The sequence below is a fragment of the Scyliorhinus torazame genome, chromosome 16 (genome assembly GCF_047496885.1).
Source record: "Scyliorhinus torazame isolate Kashiwa2021f chromosome 16, sScyTor2.1, whole genome shotgun sequence".
In the NCBI taxonomy this organism is placed as follows: domain Eukaryota; kingdom Metazoa; phylum Chordata; class Chondrichthyes; order Carcharhiniformes; family Scyliorhinidae; genus Scyliorhinus; species Scyliorhinus torazame.
The window spans coordinates 177784550-177807603 of NC_092722.1; the positions used below are offsets into that span (position 1 = coordinate 177784550).

A 23054-nucleotide genomic window follows, 5' to 3' on the forward strand; every position below is an offset into this window, starting at 1 on the left:
AGCCCCTAGCCTCTGACCTGCTCTTATAGCCAGTTTTATATATGGCCAGTCCAATTCAGTCCCGGGTCAATGGTAACTCCTAAGGAGTTGATAGCAATGGATTTGTCGATGGGAATGCCACTGAATGTCAAGGGGTGATGGTTAGCTTGATGGAGAGAATTTTGGCAGAATCTAATTTGTTTAACCACAGAAAAGGAACTACGCATTTAAAGGACTGATAGAAATGGGAGCTGAATTTACCTGTGGGATGCAGTTGTCCAATGTTAGAGTGCAGTCCTTTGTTGCTACATTCCTACAATATTTTTAATTATATAGATAGATGTGGATTATTCCATAAATCCGATTGAATTCATTTATCTTAAATGATTTATTAAGTAGCACTGAGAGGATTTAACCTGTGCTTTGCTGATAACTACAGTCAATTCGACAAAGAAATTGTAAAAAAAAGAAATTCCTTTGCTTTTGAGAAAACAGGACATGTGGTAATAAACGTCCAATTTGTTGTAGTAAGGTGACTTATTTATTGGCATTCAGCAGCAGGAATCAACAATTCAACAAGTCAAGTCACATCAGCCTCCAACCAGAACAGCCACTAATATCAATGCGATGTGTTATCACCCGCACAGGTCTTACGGGGTAGGGTTGACCCACTATCCCATGGAGCTTGCAGAATATAAACTCCCCTCCATAAGGGAGCGGGGGACCCTTAACTAAGCTCACGTGCCTTTGTATAAATAGAGTCGGCCACTCGACTAGAGAAGACCCAGCAGGGAACTACTGGAGCTGTACATAATAGTTAATGTGTTAAATAAAATAGGTTCAGTTTTTCTCTACAACTTGGTGTGGACTCCTTTCGCTGCCCCTTACAAAACAATGCGATAAATCGGCACTTCAAGTTAATTTACTGATGTCCGTCGGCATCTAAGCATTGGCACGACCTGGGTAAAGTTCCTGTGTATTCATAGAGCTTCTTCATCAAAATATGATTATTGCCATATTACACCTGGCAGCAGATTTATTTTTGAGGATTGGACTGGGAGTGAAGGCGACTGATGGGGAGTTGGGGGAGGGAGACAGTCAGTAATGTGGTTGCTTATAACTTTAAAATAATTGGAGGGCTGCCAGGCAAGTGATTGGTGATTTACGAGGCTAAGCGTTATACACGACAATGAAATCTGGAGATGTTTCTCTAGGGTTGAGAGCACGATAACTTGTGTCAAGATGCGTGGAGACCCGATGGCGCACAGCACATATTTCCCCACTTAACACTGTGCTATCGTTTTATCTACCGTTAACAATCTTTTCGGCCAAACCGGCGGCGGAGTCAAAATGGGAAGAAGATTCGCGATGCGTGTTGGTAGATTGCAGACACTGAGCCTCAAGCATACGTTGAATCATTCCAACTGGACATGCTGTTTTGAACCAGCGTAGGGAAGACTCTGGGTGCAACGCAGTGTCTAAATAGCGTACTATGTTTAAAGTTACAGCTAACACCTGTTGGAACACAAATTATCAAAAGGTCAATCAAATTGTTGTATAAGCACAAATCAGCCTTCAAATTAAGCAGATGTACCCTAAACCTGAAACATTTCATTTGAACTATTACCACTTACATAAATAATGAAACCTACTGGCAGATTGACTGACGGTGCTGATATTTTATCCCAGTACATGGAGTGAACTGTGTCAAACAAAACTGTAACCTTTAATGTGTCAATACACTCCACTCCATGCTAATTATTTCATCTCAGTCACAGTGCCTTGAACAAAGAGAGCATCAACACAGTACGGCATAGCAGATCCTTTAAAAACACACAGTATTGCAGATGTGATGGACAGATTAATACTGTTGGACTCATACTGTGTTGGACTTGCAGTCCAGTCCTAAGTAAGGTTCTGGCACTGGAGAAAAGTTTATGTGTGTACACATATATGGATGTATGTAATTCCAAGATTTATTGAACACAAAATGTTCTTGATTACAAGGAAGGAAATATGTCTATGTCAATAGGAAAGAGTCTACAAATCTTTTATTCCATACCTATTATACTCACATGTTGGATATCCATGGGGTACAAGAGGGTCACCAATCTAGGTGATTTATCATCAGGCGGATTCTATATTCATATTGTTATTGGATATGATGTAAATTTAGCATTGCGTATTCACCATTGGAAACAAGCCCCAGTTCTCAAAGTCATAGAGTTTTACAGCACAAAAAGAGGCCCTTCAGCCCATCTTTTCTGTCCTGGCCACCAAGCACCTATCTATTCATATCTCAATTTCCAGCTCCTGGTCCATAGCCTTGTATGCTATGGCGTTTCAAGAGAGTTAACTCCATGCCTTCACCCTTTACTGTATATTTGTTAAGTCACTATCTGAATCTTCTGCAGCAGAACATGTCTGTGACCTAATTCTCCAGAGAGATAGCAAACAAAACATCTTTTACTCCTGGCCTAGTTGCAACATATCATGCCTGGTGACTCACCACATGTTGAACCCAACTCTGTGCTAAACTACAAGGTAACTGCAGTGCCAATAATACCTGAGTTGGTGGTTTCAAGTGTTGGATCAGGTTACGGGGCTCCTGCATAAGTGATGTGCTGCTTTTCATCCTCAATGCCCCCACCGCCCCCTCCCCCAGAAGCTCCTCCGGTTGGGCAGACTGGAGTTCTTGTGTGTCTGAAATCCGGGATTCAGATCCGGGAGTGGAGTGAGAACCAAGGAATTCATGGACATTCCATCTCCAGCTTGTTCAACACAGGGAGCAGGATGAGGGGCGTGCTGGGAATCAAGAAGGGGCATAAGGCAGGAAGATGCAATCACCTTCGGTATTATCACGAATGCTGTTGGCAGATACATGGACAACCGTCTCCTCCACAGGGGCCGTTGTTCTTGGTTTGCTTCCTGATATTGTGCAACACCTTGTCTTACAAGAGGAAGGACAGAATGTCACTGATTGAGTTGCACTGTGTTTTGATGATAGCTTAATAGCTGGAGGCATGTGGGGGCAACGACAGGCGGAGGTGAGGCTGGCAGCATTGGCAGGTGCGTGAGAGTGAGGTGGAATACCTGGATGTTAGAATGTGCATTTAGAGTTCCGGGGAGTGTTAACACGTAAGCGGTGTGGCTGCAGTGATTGAGCAGTATGAGAGGTTGATGGTGTAGTGGGTGGGAGATGTCAGGGGGAGATGTATTCACCGACCTTGACTACTCGCATGAGGGATTTAGACACCTCGTGGCAGTGCTGTCAGGGTCTCGGATTCAATCACTCAGAAGTGACCATTCACCTGCTCACACTACCTTCAGAATCTCCTGTACTTGACATCCACCCCCATCCCCCCAACCCCACCACCCCTACCCCTAAGGAGCATGGGGTCTCTCCTCCTGCTGCAGCACTAATGCCTCCAGTGCCGTATCTGTTAATTTGGATCCCTGTGTGAGTGTTTTTTCTACAATTCCAATTGCACCAATCTTTTGACCACTTTCCTTTCAAAAGGCAGACTGCCTTTAAGAAGAGCAGCCTGCCTGATCCAGGTGATCAGCAAACAACACTGCCGATGCCACCGACTCTGCAAAACCGCCCAGCAAAAGTGCAAGAGGCTGGCACTGGGGGAGGCCCAGAATAACGCAGCTAAGGTGGGCAGACCAGTTAAGTTGTCTTACCCACCTTGGTGTGAAAGGGTGCAGACACATCGTGACTTGCAACTCCCCACCCAGAAATCGGGCAATTGAGTTTCACGCCATAAAGAAATTACTCCTATTCTATTTCCTCACACTTTTCATAACAATTGGGTGACTAACAACACTGATTGCCCAAACAGAGGAAATAAGTGTTTCCCTATTTATCCTACCATAAATCTTTACTTGGTTCTCTGTTTAAGTGCAAACAATTCCAGAATCTTAAATGACCTCTCATAACTATAGACCCTCAATCTCTGTTATCATCTAACACTGTATTCTTTCGATGGCTCACATCCAACTTTTTTTTCGAGGACGCACTTTTTCTAATCGACCCACGTTTGCCACCCACACTGACCATCCACAACGGTCGACCTTTGCGACACCCGCCACATTCGCCTACCTTTAATGCAAAAGGGGAGCCTCCTTGGTCCTCACGATCTCACTTGAATAAGGTTCAAAAGAGGAGAGGGCAATGCGCTTATCAGGTGCAGAACCTTTGTGCTGTCTTCATCTTTATGGAAGCAGAAAATCCAACCTCACATGTGTAGGTCATCGTGATGGACAATAGCAACAAAATGTTTGTTTTACTCAGCACTGGACACTCCTGGGAGATGCTACTCCAGAATGCTGACAGTCTCATGGGGTTTTGGCGTGTTTTTAATGTGCTGTCACAGGTCAGATATAGTAGCGTATTCTTTTCATTTGGAGTCAGCTGTAAGTTAATAACTGACTCTGGGGTCTCAACCTCAAAAGGAATTTTTCACCCACCACTTCTCTTTCAAAATCTGAAATTTCTCCTCCCATTTGTCAGTACCTCCCTGCATATAACACATTTGGACTTTGCATCTTCATTTGCATTGGCACAATTGGACAAAACCATACCTCAAGAAATCATCTTCCTACTGCTTTGTTCCCGGGTTAAGGATCTTCTTTGCAGGCTGTTAACCAGAGGCCCACCCGGGTGCCTCCGATCACCTGAGAGACCACCCCCTCCCAAAGTGCCATTCAACCTGTCCCCATTTGTGGAGACCAGTGCTAAACAGATCTCGCTCGGGGTCTCCTCTGCAAGGAGGTTCGATTCCGGGCACTGGTTAGATCCGGTGGAAATGTATCTAAATGTGCCTAACGACACACTTGAATATGCAAATTTAGATCCTATTGTGGGCGGGTTCCAGATCGCGACATCTCAAGAGATCACGAGGCGGAGTGAGCCGGATAAATCTCGCGAGAGGCCTCTTGCGAGATTTACTAGACAGGTTGTGGCCTCTGTCAGATGCAGGCGTTAGATTTTGCCCCAAGAAGCACTGTGTGGAGGAAGGGCACAAAATGTACTTTTTGGCGGAAGGTTTCAAAGCCCTTCACTTAGAGAAGTTTGATAGCACCGGCGCTGATCTACCTGACTGAATCCTGAAAGACATGTCTGCCAGACTAGTATGTCACAAGAGAAACAAGAAAAGGAAAAAACTTATTTGATCTCGTCCTCACCAATCTACCTGCCACAGATTCATTTGTCCGTGACAGTATCGGTACAAGTGACCACCAAACGGTCCCTCTGGAGACAAACTTCCACCTTCACTCTGAGGACACTTTGTTGTGTAGCATGATCGTCATGTTAAATTGGTTTGATCTCCTGAGCCCTGATTGTCTTTGAAGTGAATTTAATCTCCCGTATCTTCATCATGAGTACCGCTGAATTCCATTTCCTTAACATCTTCCATTTCTGCCCCTAAATCTGAATCCACTGATTCCGAATAGGTCCAGCAGCCCAAAACTGGGCATCAATGAGGCACAACTGACTGTCAATAGCCACAGAATTACATTCCACCACAATTAATAACCTTACTGTCCACCACATCCCTCACTCTAGCATCAACATGCTACCAGATTGGTCAAACTGGTCATTGTCTGGAGTAGATGACCACCATGACCTCCTGGATGCCCTGATGAGCGGCATACTGGGCTACGTCGGTGGTGTCTCACACGTCGACCTGTAAGGACTGGACACTTAACATTTACGGTGATGATAATTTTGATAGGTGCTGACAGGAGCTTCCTCACTCCAGTGTGATACTCCCGGTCGGGTTGCAAGAGGACAGTTCAGTGGTAACCTTTGTGTTGAACCTTAGTCACCTCAAGCATTGTTCCTGGATCAGGTGTAGGTAGGAGAAGTGTTCCTGAAAAACCTTGATCATCGTGCCTTCTTTGGAGACATTTCCTCTTCACTGAGCTTCCCCTCTCTGCAGTTTCTGCTCCATCTCATGGCCATGATACAGCCACAGACTCCATACCTCTGTCAGTGATTTCTCCGTCTTTCCTAATTTTATGCAAAAATCAAAGATCAGCTGCAAGAACACAGCACAGAATTTCCACAAGCTCAGCCTAAGAAGAAATAAGTCGAAAACACTTCACCTGCAAATTGGTGCCTGTAACTTTGAATAACATTGGAGCTGAGTCCATCTTGTCAAAGAGATCTAGGAGTACAGGTCCACAGGTCATTGAAAGGGGCAACACAGGTGGAGAAGGTAGTCAAGAAGGCATACGGCATGCTTGCCTTCATTGGCCGGGGCATTGAGTATAAGAATTGGCAAGTCATGTTGCAGCTGTATAGAACCTTAGTTAGGCCACACTTGGAGTATAGTGTTCAATTCTGGTCACCACACTACCAGAAGGATGTGGAGGCTTTAGAGAGGGTGCAGAAGAGATTTACCAGAATGTTGCCTGGTATGGAGGGCATAAGCTATGAGGAGCGATTGAATAAACTCGGTTTGTTCTCACTGGAACGAAGGAGGTTGAGGGGCGACCTGATAGAGGTATACAAAATTATGAGGGACATAGACAGAGTGGATAGTCAGAGGCTTTTCCCCAGGGTAGAGGGGTCAATTACTAGGGGGCATAGGTTTAAGGTGAGAGGGGCAAGGTTTAGAGTAGATGTACGAGGCAAGTTTTTTACGCAGAGGGTAGTGGGTGCCTGGAACTCGCTACCGGAGGAGGTAGTGGAAGCAGGGACGATAGGGACATTTAAGGGGCATCTTGACAAATATATGAATAGGATGGGAATAGAAGGATACGGACCCAGGAAGTGTAGAAGATTGTAGTTTAGTCGGGCAGTATGGTCGGCACGGGCTTGGAGGGCCGAAGGGCCTGTTCCTGTGCTGTACATTTCTTTGTTCTTTGTTCTTTGTTCTTTTGTCTTAAACTATCCATTTAGAATTGAGTAATCTGACAATCCGTTCACCCCGTTCCTCATCACGCGGTGCCTATTAATACTCCAGAGTAATTGTACAGTACAAATGCCATCCACAGGCAACAGAGACCCACCAGCGCCCTCTGCAGTCAATGGCAGTAAACTGCAAACGCATGCATTCCTGTTTTGCAAGGTTTTATTGTGCTAATAACTAAGTCCTGGTAAATATGTGACTAGTTATTCAGCAAACTAACTGTTGGTGTTCTGTTACTAAAACACAAGCAAGGCGGAGAATATTCACTGTCAATAGCATCACAAGGCTCCCTTATTTTTAATGACATTTCAGCTTTCAATTGACTGGAGGTTTGCAATCTGTACTGAGACAGAGAAAACTGCGTAAAAACGCCTTCCAAAAAAACAAACAAATGGGGATTGACATTACATTTGTGAAAGTGTACAAACTCAGCAATAGCATGATGGGAAAAATAGCCAACTTATGTAACCAAGTGTGAGACAGCTGTGTCAGCTAAGTGCCAAGATCAGACCCTGACAAACTAGACAAAGCTAAGAATCCACATAATTGTATCATACAAGGCCAGAAGAGGGAAGATAGTGCCTGACCTTATTAAAACCTGATAACAAAGCCACAATCTAGGAATGTCCTAATAACACAACTTCCTCATCAAGGGTCATATAGGTGTCCACCCCGACCCCACAGCCCACCTCCTGGCCACTGCCTGCCACTCCCCCGGCCCTGGCAGAAGCCCCCCCCCCCCGGCCAGCAACACAATTGTCAGCAAACTATGGCCATGTTGGACACTTTCCCCACCCCCTCTCTCTCCCTCAGAAGCCACAACGCCAATTTCACGATTTTTAAGTGAACCGCGCCTTCGGAAACTCGGTCCATCGGAGGGGGAGAATCGTGGCGGCCCCGGAGAATACCGACGGTATGCAAACGGTGTCGACTGCACATGCATTCCAGGCCACATTGATGCCGCTGTCGAGGTGACGGAGTATAGTGATTTACCGACAAATTGGCGCTCGCTGCGATTTTGGCGTCAGAACCTATTCTCCGCCCAATCGCGTTTCCCTATTTTGCCGTCAGCCGAGGGAGAATCTCACCCATGATTTTTCAATGAAATACCGGATAGCTACAGTTTCCAAACTGTTGTTCTGCCTTTTCAGTTGAATGCACTGGTAGGTGAGCCTATCTTTACCAGCAAATGGAAACATCACAAAAGGTATTTCTGCTTATAATGAGAAAGTAACATAAAAGTTAAAAACAGTAAATAGAGTGGGCATGGTTTCTAAAACCAAATTAGCACCCTATAAAGTCAGCAGCAAGTACCAGTCACTGGAACCTGCGTTGAGCCCAACCACTGCAACTTTAAACCAAGTAGGAATGACGGCATCATCTTTTTTTTTTTGAAGACTGGTGAAGCAATCTGTAAATCAATTCCACGCAAGGAACATGATGCATATTCAACTTACTGAACATCATGAGGAGACGATAAAACTGTCTTGTGTTGAACTGCAAAAATGCACGAGGCAGCTGTAGGCCGAATCAAGGAATGAGGCCTGTCATTTCCACCATTGCGTGGCCTCCGATTCCATACTTCAAAGCACAATGGAATTGCTGGTGGCAGTAACCCATTGCGTCCTGCGTCTGGGCCTAAGGACTGCACCCCACCCAGAAGGCCCGAGGCCTGAGGTGAACACGAGATTGGGCCGGTTTGATCGGGCCTCCTTATAGTGGGAGAGCCAGCAACAACACGTGCCCTACCACGGAGGGGTTGGCCATTATAAAATAATATATTTCTCAGCAAATTGCAGAAGGAGGTGGCCATCAGAAATACCATGAAAGCCCGTGAGGAGACCCCAATTCCTCCTGCCTCCTCCGGAAGGATTTCTCAAATGTAAAAAAAGCTTACAGTACTGAAGAATCCCAAATTCACCAGGCCCTGTTCTAGCTCCACTCATCTCTACCCAATTTCCCAGAAAAGGAGCTTAAAATCGGATTCTGGGCCCTCATTACAGATAGAAAGGGCCATGAGGAGCAACCTGAGAAATGACCTGACCTCACATCAGGTCCGACAAATGTTGGGCATTCTTTGGGTTCGGGGTCATAGTCCCCAAAATTGTCCCTTGCTGAGCCCTGGTATTTGTTATTTCAGCTGGAGGTAGCTGGGTGCAATGAGGCCATGGGCGGCACGGTGGTACAGTGGTTAGCACTGCTGCCTCACAACTCCAGGGACCCGGGTTCAATTCCGGCCGAGGGTGACTGTCTCTGTGGAGTTTGCACGTTCTCCCGGTGTCTGCGTGGGTTTCCTCCGGGTGCTCCTGTTTCCTCCCACAGTCCAAAGATGTGCCGGTTAAGTGGATTGGCCATGCTATTGCCCCTTAGCATCTAAAAGGTCAGGTGGGGTTACTGGGTTATGGGGTTAGGGTGGAGGCGTGGGCTTAAGTTTAAGTAGGGTGCTCTTTCCAAGGGCCGGTGCAGACTCGATGGGCCGAATGGCCTCCTCCTGCAATTTTAAATTCTAAACCTTACAAGTCATCGGTTCGCCCGCAGTTAGAAGATTGTGTCCAACTTTGGGGACTCTACTTGAGGAACAATATCAAAGCCATGGAGATGAACAGACATTAAATAAAGCAATGACACACTGAAGAGGCTTTAATTATGATTAATTATCAGTCACTTGAAGTGGTTTCTGAATACAATTAAATCTTCCGTCTCAGATTACATTATAGCTGCCTAACAATGAATGCTCAAGGTTTGAATTTTCTGATATTTAAATTTAATTTACAATGTTTTTAAATTTAGATTTGCATGCTCAAAATAAAACGTGAGAACATTAGTTCGGAGATTTTCTCCAAAAAGATGCGTTTGCCTTTGTGAGTTTTCGGAACAATTGGATTCTACATAGGAACTTGTTATGAAATTCTCGGAACCTGAAACCATCATTCCAACCAGTAACGAAGTGGTCCTGTTTATTGATGCTCTGGCAATGGGGGAATGCATGTTTGACTTCATTGAATCTTTAGTCCTCGGTGCGTATGCCAGCTCTTTGAAAGAGCTATCCCATTCTCCCCACTCCCCGACTCTTTCGCCACATAACCTTGCAACGCTTTCTTCTTCAAGAATTTATCCAATTCCCTTTTAAAACTATTACATCTGCTTCCTGCCCACTCTTACAGGCAGTGCATCCCAGGTTGTAACGCGCTGTGTTAAAAACAATTCTCATTTGCAACCAGAACTGCCCTCCACTTGACTGGGGAAATTCCAGCCAGAGTATGGATGGCCCAGAACTTTCCAGACAGACACTGCAGTTGGCTTTTGAATACCAGCTGTGCATGTCCCAACTTTTCAGTCAGTTTTAGCATGCGGCATGTGGATATCTTTAGAGTAGATGAAAAGTGAATTAAAAGTGGTCAAAATATTTTTTTTTAGCACTACTGAGCCTGCCACTTTTGACAAAGAGATTGTGTAATCTTATTCAGAACCAAACTCATTGCATCTTTGGAGAAATTGACTTCAATTTCCATTGGCAAGTTTAACTTTGCAAAGTATATATTGAACATGTAGGAGCAGAAGTGGGTCATTCAGAGCTTCAAATCTGTTCCATCAGGGACTATGGGGACTTGATCTTACCTTTACTATCCATTTAGATTGTGGCTTGATGTTGTACCTTGACTTAATCCACCCATTTCAGCTGTATTCATTTGTTCTTGTCCAACAAAAGCCTGTCGATCTCAGATTTAAAGTTATAAATCTACTACTGCTTTTAGTAGGTTATCCATCACTACTACTGCCCTTTCCATGAAGAAGTGTTTCTGAACTTGTTCGCTCAAATTGGTTGATTAAATTCATGGCGGGAGAAATGGTGTAGGAGGAAGGGCATCAGATTCCTGAGGCATTGGGAGCGGTGGGACCTTTACAAAATGGGCGGGTTACATCTTAAAAGGACTGGCACTGATATGCTCACAGGGAGACGTTCCGGTGTTGTTGGGGTGGGTTTAAACTATCTTCGTCTAATCAAATGCGGAAGGAAGGCAGCACGGTGGCGCAGTGGGTTAGCCCTGCTGCCTCACGGCGCTGAGGTCCCAGGTTCGATCCCGGCTCTAGGTCACTGTCTGTGTGGAGTTTGCACATTCTCCCCAGGTCTGCATGGGTTTCACCCCCACAACTCAAAGATTTGCAGGGTAGGTGGATTGTGTTATGGGAGAGGCGTTTTCAGAACCCCAAAATGTATCATGGAGTTCAACCAACCTCTCCCTTTAATGGATTGTTGCTTTTGAAGCATGCGGCTTGTTCTCCAGGTGTGATATTACAATTATGGGCACGTGGGTTTTTAAACACAACACAATGTTTATTCCATGAACTCAACTTAACTTCTTAAATAAACATTGGATCTCTTAACACCCCTTACTTCAAAGATAACCCCAAAAATATTACAACACGAAATAATCCTTCAGTTATCCCTTTCAACATCCATGAGACTTAATACCTTTAAACAGAAACACATCAGGTTAAAGGCTTTACTATTATGAGTTTAAATCACCCAAATGATCCAGAGATAGTCTTTCATGACAGAAATCACAGAAGATCCAGCTCACTGCAAAACACAGACACACACCAAGCTCTTTTTCAAACTGAAACTTCAAAATGGCTGAACTGAGCTCAGCTCCACCCACTCTCTGACACCACTGTTTTCTTAAAGGTACATTGCTTAAACATCCATTTCTTAAAGGTACTCTCACATGACACCTCCCCCCAAGAAAAAAAAGTAAACCATCAACTTCAAGATTCATTTTTCACCTTTGCACCATCAATTAAGAAATGCACACAGTAAAAACACTTTACCGGTTCAAAAAAAAACAATAACACACAAACAGGTATAATAATAAAGTCCATTTTCCCATTCTTTTTCCTCCAACCAAAATCCTTCCATTCATCACATTCTTGACAAAGCATCGGCTATCACATTTTCCTGTCCTGCCACATGTACTATTTTAAAATGAAATGGCTGTAACAATAAACTCCAGCGAAACAGCCTTGCATTGTTATTCCGGAATCGCTCCAAAAACGTCAAAGGATTATGATCAGTATATATAACGGTGTCAGACGGATTGCTGGTCACATAAATGTGAAAATGTTGCAAACCCAGCACCAAACTCAAAGTCTCCTTCTCAATCGTCAAATACGTTTTCTGGTGAGAATTCAATTTCTCTGAAAAATAACCAACAGGCCGCTCTAGCCCGTTGTCGTCGTCTTGTAGAAGCACCGCACCTACGCTCACATCAACAGCCACTTTGAATGGTTTGGTATAATTTGGGATGACTAACACAGGAGCAGTGGTTAACACAGCCTACAGGCCGTCAAATGCCTGTTGACACTCCGCTGTCCACTGGAATTTGTTACGCTTCTTGAGCAAGTCCGTCAGTGGAGTGACCACAGTGCTAAAACTTGATACAAATTTCCGGTAAAATCCACTCATACCAAGAAATCGCATTATTTCCCGTCGTGTCGAGGGTATCGGAAACTCCCCAATAACTTTCGTTTTCACATCCCGTGGGACCATTCGACCCTGTCCAATTGTATGGCCAAGGAAAGTGACTTGGGCTTTTCCAAATTCACTTTTGGCAAGGTTTATCACCAAACCAGCCCCCTGAAGTCGATCGAATAACTCCATATGATGTTCTTTCCATGTCTGGAAGTTGGAAATAAAAGCAGATTGTCCCACTTTCTCAATGCAATCCTTCAAACGTGGGATAGGGTAAAAGTCCGTTCTTGTGACTGCATTCACCTTTCTACAGTCCACACACAACCGTTGGGTACCGTCTGGTTTAGGTACCATCACTATGGGTGAGCTCCATTGGCTGCAACACACTTCAATTATGCCATTTTTAAGCATACTCTCAATCTCTTTGTTAACCTGCGCCAATTTTAAAGGGTTAAGTCTGTATGGATGTTGTTTGATCGGAACAGCATTTCCCACATCTACATCATGTATAGCCATTTTAGTACTTCCCAATTTATCTCTACAAATTTGCCCATGTGATATCAATAACTCTTTCAGGTCAGTTTGTTTTTCCTCTGGAAGGTAACTTAACAATTCACCCCAATTTTTAAGAACATCCTCATTTTCCAATTTAATTTGAGGTATGTCAAATTCACAGTCATCTGGAGTTGGTTCGTCACTGTGAGTTAGAATCATTAAACCTCCTTTTTCTCTCCTTCCCTTTCAAAGTACCTTTTAAGCATATTCACATGACACACTCGGTGAATCTTCCTTCTATCTGGTGTTTTTACCACATAATTCACCTCACTTAATTTCCTTTCAATCTGATACGGTCCACAAAACCTAGCTTTTAAAGGCTCACCTACCACTGGTAACAACACTAAAACTTTATCCCCACTGGCAAAACTACGAACTTTGGATTTCTTGTCCGCTACCCGTTTCATCACATTTTGTGCAACTTTCAAATGTTGTCTAGCCAATTCACCTGCTCTATTTAATCGTTCCCTAAAATTTGACACGTAATCCAATAGTTTAATTTCCGATTTCTCACCCACCAATTTTTCCTTAATCAATTTAAGTGGTCCTCTTACCTCATGACCAAAAAATTAGTTCAAAAGGACTAAATTTGATAGACTCATTAGGTGCATCCCTAATTGCAAACAATACGAATGGGATTCCTTTATCTCAATCCTCTGGATAATCTTGACAATACACCCTCAACATTGTCTTTAATGTCTGATGCCACCTTTCTAACGCTCCCTGCGATTCTGGATGGTACGCAGTTGATTTTAATTGTTTTATTCCTAAGCTATCCATAACATCTTTGAATAACTTTGAAGTAAAATTTGATCCTTGATCTGATTGAATTTCCGTGGGTAGTCCATATCTAGTAAAGAATTTAAGTAACTCCTCCACAATCCTTTTAGCTGTAATATTACGTACTGGAATGGCCTCTGGAAACCTAGTAGACACATCCATTATAGTCAAAAGATATTGATTCCCACTTTTTGTTTTAGGAGACCTGTACATATGCAGGCGGTAATAACACTCTGGTATCCTCTTAGATTCCTCTTCCGTATATGCTTTCTGATATATCCGTTTTATTTCTACATCTTTCTGTTGTAACTCCGCCAATTTTCCTGAACTAAAAATATCTGCCTCATCCTCCACCTGTTTTTGTTCTTTTTCAACCATCTGATCAAAAATCGTTTCTGATAATTGCACTTCAACTTCATCTTCACTCTTTGATTTCTCCTCTTGTCTTAACCTGTGACTTTGCGACCTTGTTACTACACAATCCGGAAAAATCCCAGGATATTCGTCCTTCAACACTTCAGTTGTCTGATTTTCCACTGGCTTATCAACCACAGTAGGCACCACAAAAGTAAATTCTTGAAATTCTTCTTAACAATTACTTCTTGAACAGGCTGTACAATCGTTTGCACCTCCATCCAGCCAACTGAGCTGAACTGATCCCCTACATAGGAATAGTATATGTCAGTTCATGGAAACTTTTAATATATTCAGTCAAAAGAAAAGTGAAGAGGTGTCCATTCGGGGAGGGGGAAGAAAATAGATAACTCTCTATAATGAAGCTGATTAACCGTGTTTCTGTAATAGTGGTTGCATGGAGTGTGTTACGGACAGGAAGGTGTTTAATTTAAACAGCAATAATTTCTCCTCTCACTACCTGTGCAGGAATAGAAAAGTGTTTTTGATTTGCTCTCCCCCCTCGTAAACAGGGGCATATTTCCCAACCCCTCGGTTTTGCTGTGATCCAATTTCTAATAGGCCCACAGCAAGCTTCAGGTAGGATGAACTCAAAGGGTTAATTTATTTGCGCACACTCAAACTGCAGGAGGAGGGTAGCAATATTGCCCCTTTCACATTCATACAGTAAATGAAGGATACAGAAAAAACCTGCAGGGCAAAGACCACAGGGAAAATATTTATTGTTCCAAGTGGGTTCCAGAATCCAAATCAAAGTCCAACGAGGTATTTATTCATGGAGGTCAGTGGACTGAAAACCAATGCGGTGCAATACACTTTTCTGATGGTGTTGACTTCACACAATTAGAAGTAAAGATCAATCAGTCTTGCTGGCGATGGTTCAGATCTCCAGTAGATCGAAACATTATAGCTGGGGCCAGATATTCAATTTGGGCAGGACTTTCTTTTCTATGATGCTGCTAATTAAATGGTAAAATGGCAAACCGAGTTTATAGTGCAGAAAGGCAATATAACTGGCTACATATACTCGAGGACTGTGTCACATGTCTCCCACTTTCCCACATTGTCTTTAACAAAGGGTGTGTACCCCCTTGGGTACCATCTGGGTTCCTAAAGATGTCTCAACTATCAAGAACTCACTTGATAAAAGCAGCTATGCTCCGAAAGCTAGTGATTCCAAATAAATCTGTTGGACTTCCACCTGGTGCTGTCAGACTTCTGATTAAGAATTGAAAAGGAGGTTGTGGGGCCGTTTGTCCCAACAGATGAATACACTCCAGATGGCCAACCTTGGGTTATAAATGCAAATAGCCTTTGTATGGCTCTCTTTGAACTTGGTCTTTGCAGCCCATGGGGGATCATTAGTCTCTCTTCAGAGACAATGAACTGCAAGTTTTATTTGAAACTTCCAGGGTACTTCTTTTGTTGGAGGTACACAGACAGAGGTTAAGTCATTTTAAATGATGTTTGTCCAGTTTTAAAAATGTTTAAATAGCCACATATATAAAAATATATATATCCATCTATTATGTAGCCATTTATCCATTTTCTAAAAGATATACAGTATAAAGTCTTATATCTCTCACAGGTGGAAGTTGTTGTGCTGCAAACTCTTCTTGCCGCTGCAGGGCTGGACACATTCTGACTCTTGTTAAACACCTGAGAGTATTTCTTTTTCTTTCTCTCTGCTTAAACATGATCTAACTTTAATATAATAAAGCACTTAGACAGCTTTTTTAAGATCAGAAAGCTCGCCCGGCCCATTTACCTCACTCTCCTGTAGACATCGGAATTTTTTTTGAAGTTCTTTCATGGGACCTGTGTGTAGCTGGGTGGATCAACTATTTTATTGTCCAATACCAATTGCCTTCAATAACGTTCTAGGGTTTGAATTTCAGTAAAGTAACAGATTCATCAGTTGATGGTTTAGGCTTCCGAATCACCCTCTGTGAAGGATTTTCAGCGTTCTTTTATGCCTCCACCATCTCTCACCATATTCTAATGTTACACTGGTTACTACATAAAACAGACAAACCACTTTCACGCAGCACTCCCGCTATAAGAGGTGGGAATTGTATAAATCTCAGGAAATACATTTGACAGTAGTCTTACTGTGTCACGCTGTGGTCCCTCAACAACCAGGCTAAGAGCAGCAAGAACATTGTCAGCAACATAATTTACACTCATTTGATGGGTTCTCTCGAAGTCAAGATGCATTTGCCTGTTGTGCTTGGCCTTTTTACACATCAAATAGACCATTTGTGCCTAATATATGCTGTCAAGATCCTCAAAGAAAAGGAAGGTTCAAGAATTGAGTAAAATAAAGATTAAATAAAAGATTTGTATAAAATAAAGTGAAGAATGGAATTGCATCTGCTTGAAGGGGGTCTTTGATATGCAAATTAGCTTAGCAGCAGGAAAACAAATGTTTACCTAAGTGTTGTCTGGTGAATTATCACACTTCAACAAGTGTATTATTAAAACGTTTACCCTGGTGCCCTTACTTATGAGACGAACAAACAGAAACATGTTCATGGTTTAACTCAATTTTATTTACAATTCTGATTATTTTACTGTAACTCTACTTTATTTAGAAATTACAATCTTCAATATTGCTCACAGAATGTTACTTGCACTTAGTGAAGGAGGCTAGCCAGGCTACAGTTACTCGATGTGGATACTTTCTTCTCGGAGTTCAGGGCCTCTTTTTGTGATGGTTGTGCATGGGGGACGCCCAGGTTTTTGTTGACGATCTGGTCCAACGTTCCTTTTTTTAATATTGGTTCTGTTAGCACGGAGTCATTGGTACACACCACACCTGGCCTGAGTTTTATTGTCCCATTCAGACTCAAGCTCATTAATAGGAAAAAACAGGATTTTCCTGTTCAGCCAGGGCGATTCAATCAAGATCCATTGGGCTCTGAAATGCGCATCTGACAAGCTATTAGACCATTGTGGAGTCTGATGGCCTCTTTTGTTTATTATTTGTCTTGCTGCAAAGTTGATCCCTTCTGTCTGGAAGTTAGTTACATATTTATAGCATGGTCTTATTCTTTATAGTATAAAAGTGTTAATTACTGAGTGGGTAATCATAACGTCCATATAGCAATAAGCTTCTGTATTGGCATGAGTGCTCTGGTAGGGAGCCAGTATCAATTTCAGCCAGCCTCATTTGGCAATTTCTGTTCCCAGCCTGTGTCTTGTCACCCTGCTCCCAGTACCACATAAGTGACTAGTTGAAGGGGAGTGGGGGGTGGGGTGGTGGAGAGGGATGCCGAACAATATAGTGTATAGAAATAGGTGTTACAACTTTAGCAGAAGAGTGGAGTTCAAAATGGAGAGAAAAATACAATTTACACGGGCATGCTTAAAGCCTGGTACAAGGCATTATCTGGAGAGTAACATCAAAGGAGGAAAATAGTACATCTATAGCAGGGTAACTGGGTACAGTAGGAGAGGGAACAGCTAGCAAGCAGGACTCTCCCAAGAAGCACAGAATTCCAGTCTAAAAGCTGCTGGTTTTTAAAGATACCAGAGAACTATACTGATCTGAAGACAGATTCTCCCAAACCTAAAGATTACTTGTCGGTGGTAACCATTGGCTGGTTTTAACTCTGTTATACCACGTGGGGTGTTGTTTTGGGACGAGACATTTCTCAGTTTCAAATTGTAGATAGACGGTAATGGGACATGGTGTGTAGCCATTGCTGTAGTTAATTGTCTTGTGTTGTAGTCTTGTCCATTTCTTTTAAGTTAATAAATATTATTTGATGATTGATTACAGCAAGACTGAATCTTTCCTCACTGGTTTGCATATCTTTCCTGGCATTATACCAAATTGAAAACATACACCATTACGAACCAGCATTCCGTGAGGTAGCAATGCTAAGCCACTGGGCTGCCTGCTTTATGAGGAGTTAACCCAATCTGGAATGGAGGACAAATTGAAATATTGAAAAGATACATGGACAAGTACATATAATCCAATTCATCTAGGTTGAGGGACGAAGCCAAAAAGAAATGAAGAAATGTAGAATAATCTCAAGTTGAAAGTTCTATCCATATGCTGAACGACTCAATGATCTGCAGCAAAAGTTAAATTGAAGCTAACTACTTCACAATAACCTAAACTTAGTAAATCAATATTCTAATGAGATGGATTGTGATTTCTGGAGAATGCTGATCATTTGACGAATGAAGACTCAAGGTGGTGTTACGGCCCTCTGGGCAAGCGGGCGGTCAGGTCACGGTCCTGTGTAAAATTGCAGCTAGATCTAGACAGGCCGGAACCCAGTCCACGCAATTTCAGGATGCCTCCAACCCCCCAAATCGGGTAAGGGTAGCATAGACATTTGACCGAGAAAAGGTTGTTGTCCTTCCTAATGCAAGTACATTTTTAATGGCACAGTGATTCTTAATAACTGTCAAACCTCTTTCGGACTGACTGAAAATTAGCCTTTACCAAGTGTGGAATCTCAATCTGGCAGCTTCTAATTGTAGCTGGAGATTTTTGAAAAGCAACATTTCTCACATGATTTTCCGTCTGTAGCATGAATCCTACATTTATTTTCCATTCTATTGTGCTTTCTGTGCCTGATGTCATTGAATTAATGATTCCAACTGGCTCAGATTCTGCCTGCCTCATTATCGCTTCTTCAATCTGACTGGTTAAGGAGATACACAGTTCCTCGTCCTGTTCGCACAGGCCCCAGACACCTGGAAGAGGATGACACATAAAACTCCACGGAGGTGTGTGTGCAATACCAAGTATGATGAAGCAACAGCACTGTTTGTTTGTCACTGACTGCAAAATCTGGCCCGTAATGTGTTTTAGTTAAATTTAGACATTAGTGCACGTGTGGAAATGGCTCCATATGCAGCCTTGCAGATGCCAGGAACAAGATTGCAGTAGAATAGGGGAATTCACTCCAACAAAAACCTCAAAACACTTAAAATTTTCCTCAAACATTTTATTGCAACCCTTTAAGACAATGAACTAGTTATAGAGAGGAAATGATAAAATTACATAAAGAAAAGCTATTTATTGCAACAGCAATTATAAAGAGCATAAAAACAGCAACTAGAAACTTTACAAAATCATGAGCATAGTCCAGCGGTGTGTGCGAAAGAGATCTGATGCATATTTTTATTTTTAAAAACGTATAGCAATAAAGATATAATAAAAGCAAAATTTACTGGGAGGAATAGATCTACACTGGTCACTTCCTAAATGCCATGGATTTTGTAACTAAATTTATCTCAGCTTAACTTCAGAGGCAGGATAAAGAATAGCTCCAAAGTTGACCATCTGAAATGCAGTCACCACCTAAGAGTTTAGTATGATGAATATGTGCATTACTTGCAGAAATCACATCTGCAGATAAAAAGTGTACAACTGAAGGTCAATCGATTGGCAACCAAGCTCTCGCATCTTTATCCATGTGTAGTATCATCTTCCACAAAATCTTTAGCTTGTTCAGCTGTGATCACGTCAATGTGACTGACCTGTAAAACAGACCGTTTAAAAAAAATAAAGCAAAGATGTACAGTAATCTGAACAGATCGATTGTAACTGAAAGAAAACATTAATAAAACAAACCAAATAATACTATGAAGGAAGCCCCACATAAATGGGCAAGTTAAACAAAAGAAATGTGCGACTCCTTAAATATTGTAGCGATAAAATTAATGTGAAGTGCTTTTTACATGAATTCCAAATTTCTTCAAAACAACATTTTTGATACAGCACAAATTTATTAATGGAAGGAGAGTATTTTGACATTCACATTATGCACCTTATTGATTATAAATCTGACAAGTTACTGAGGGGTATAATTGCTATACAACTTATCTTTAACTTATTAAATGCTACAAATCAGGGAAAGAGGAAAATTAATTATGCAAATCTGAGTAGGTACAGAAGGCGGTAAAGAAGGCAAATGGTTTGTTGGCCTTCACAGCGAGAGGATTAGAATACAGGAGCAGGGATGTCTTGCTGCAATTATGCAGGGCCTTGGTGAGGCCACACCTGGAATATCGTGTGCAGTTTTGGTCTCCTTATCTGAGGAAGGATGTTCGTGCTCGAGAGGGAGTGCAGCAAAGGTTTACCAGGCTGATTCCGGTGATGGTAGGACTAAGGTATGAGGAGAGATTGAACCAGTTAGGACTGTATTCGTTGGGAGTTCAGAAGAATGAGGGGGGACCTCATAGAAACGTCTAAAATTCTAACAGGAATAGACAGGATAGATGCAGGAAGGATGTTCAGGATGGTGGGGGTGTCCGCAACCAGGAGTCAGAGTCTAAGGATACAGAGATGAGGAGAAATTTCTTCACCCAGAGTGGTGAGTCTGTGGAGTTTGTTACCACAGGAAGTAGTTGAGGCCAAATCATCGCATGTTTTCAAGAAGCAGTTAGATATATCACTTAGGGTGAAGGGGATCAAAGGATATTGGGAGAAATCAAAGAATATTGGAGGAAAGCGGGATTAGGCTATTGAGTTGGATGTTGTTCACCCATGATCATAATGAATGGCGGAGCAGGCTCCTCCTGCTCCTATTTGCTATGTTTCTGTGGTGAAAACCCAGTTAATTGATTCATTATCTTTGGAAAAACAAGTCATATGGATGTTCAGAGTTTTCTTTTTACAGAACCAACCCAATCAATAACAGTCCATTTTTTGGAGATAACTTAAAATATGGTAAAACAATTTTAATATCGGCAATGTGGTCTTTCCATGGTCTGGAGCTTGATATGGCTCAGCTTAGCCATTCACTACTGGGTCTCCAGTTTTAGAACATGTCAGTCACAGCTCTGGTCGCACAGTGGCAAAAGGTGAAGCCTGCCACCTCTACCGAAATACTAACATTCAACAGATTACGTTCCACAGCATCCCCCAGCATCCAGCTAGACCACAAACTGACATTAGTGCAGCAGTTACACAAGAAAAAGTTGAGAACAAAGTTAACTCTGAACAACTATTTCAAGGCTGGCCAGGAAATACTTTTTTTTTTTTATAAATGGGAAGAATATTTTTCACTGCAATTCTCCATTACTCCCAAAAAGGGGAAGAAATACTCCCACTGACAATTCAAAAGTCTTTTCAAACAAGCAACAACACCGAGCTTCTAAAACGTTCCACACGTAATTAAAACGTAATTGGGGAATTTATTATGAGACCCCTTAATCCGAAATCTACGAAACTAAAAACATATTAATACACTTAAAAAGCGAGTGGCATAAGTTCAACTGAATTAGGTGCCAGAGAAGGCAAGTTGAAGTGGAGTGCTTTAAGTTCCAACGCATTGTATTAATCAGTCGCAGGATTGAGGCATGCAGTTACTGTGTGCCATAAGAGTAAACTCCTGTTCAGAATTACCCTGCTATTCAGTTCAGACCATTTAAAAAAATATATATACACATTTTTAAACTGACCAAATAGCTTTCCCAATAAATCCAGAATGCAAAAAAGAATAGATTATGCCATCCAATTCACATGGTGTGAAGTTACCTTGTTCCTGAATTTCACTCCATAAAACTTGTCTGCTGATTCAAGCAATTCTGGCCTGAATGTAGTGGTAATGAACTGAGCATGCGCAGAGAGTTCAGAAATCATATCTATTGTGCAAAACATGGGAAAAAAATAATAGTGAGGAAAAATGAACACTATTCCACTTTATAAAGGCAGGAAGTAACAAGCGAGACTACTACACATCAAGAAGTAAACTAAACTTTTATGAAGTGGACCTGATTCACTGAATCAGAGCAGCCACTTTGCAGCTGGCATGTGAAGTATTTATTAACTCCAACACTTGGGCACAGCCACCGAGGGACCATCGTGGCAGCATGTCTGCCAGATCAATTCAAACCAACGGGCGGTCACAGGTTTGCGAGGTTTGTTTATCAAGTGCCGGGAAAGCAAGGCGACCAGTCCACTTCACCTTGCTTTCTGTATATGGGCAGCCACAAGTGCACATCCCGGATCAGGCCCTTTGCCAGTGGACCCGTAACAACAAAAAAACATCCATCAAATTGATGGAGAGCTGCATCAAATTATTTATTGTAACTAGCAATTCTTTTTGTCCATGGGTATGAATAAATAAGGTCAATGAATAGACATCTGAAGAATCCTTGCTGAAATTCTCTCCCTGACCAAGGCCCCATATGACCCCAATTTCTATTACAGCATGAAGTAAGCTAATCCACCTTGTACCCGAGCAGGCTCTTTGAAATAGATATCCAATTAATTTCACTCCCTTACTCTTTTTCCACAGCCCTGTAAATATTATCCAATTTCCTTCGAAAGTTAATGTTGAGATTCATTCCACCACAGGCAGTACAATACAGATCAGAGCCAACTCACTGTGTATAATAAGTGGTTCTTTTTGCCCATCACAGTAAACCTTTCCTCGTTGGTTACCAACCTTTCTGCTACTGGAAGCAGTTTCTTCTTATTTACTCGTTTCATCATTTTGAACACCTCTATTAAATCTCCTCTTAACCTTCTCCGGTAAGTAAGAGTGCCAACGCACTCTAAAAATGAGTTGCAACCTGACTTTTAAGACCACTACCGACATTCACTGGATAAACTGGGCACTTTAAAAAAAAGAAATACCGACCAGGAAACCTTTCCAAGTGATTTTCTGTCATCTTCAATCATAAAATTAAAACTAAATTGTTTCTTTACCCATTAGGCCGCTGTTGATGCCATCCGAATGACGTAATGTTTGTGAAGAAATAGGTACATGATGTCATCTATAACATTAAGTATCTCTTCACAGCTGGCAACTTTATGTAATGGTGAACGCTAAGATTTAACATGACGATTAGGACATTTTTCCATTTTTCAAACTGCCTCCTGGAAGGGAGGGAGCCCCACCTGGTGGTAGAGCAGATCAGAAATGAGGATGCTTGCTGCCTACAATTTTCTGACTGTT

General features: G+C 42.2%; 1 protein-coding gene across 1 annotated transcript in view; it reads right to left on the reverse strand.

Annotated features, from left to right (window-relative positions):
• Nucleotides 1–19076: 19076 nt before the first annotated feature.
• The window catches only part of smc3 (structural maintenance of chromosomes 3), a 102681-nt gene continuing 98703 nt past the window's right edge, over nucleotides 19077–23054 (reverse strand). Inside the window, exons 28-29 of the mRNA XM_072479521.1 lie at nucleotides 21629–21735; nucleotides 19077–19626 (exon numbers count right to left, since the gene is read on the reverse strand). Of these exons, the coding sequence (XP_072335622.1) occupies nucleotides 19555–19626; nucleotides 21629–21735 (179 nt within the window). The 3' untranslated portion in view covers nucleotides 19077–19554. The remainder of the gene's footprint in view (nucleotides 19627–21628; nucleotides 21736–23054) is intronic.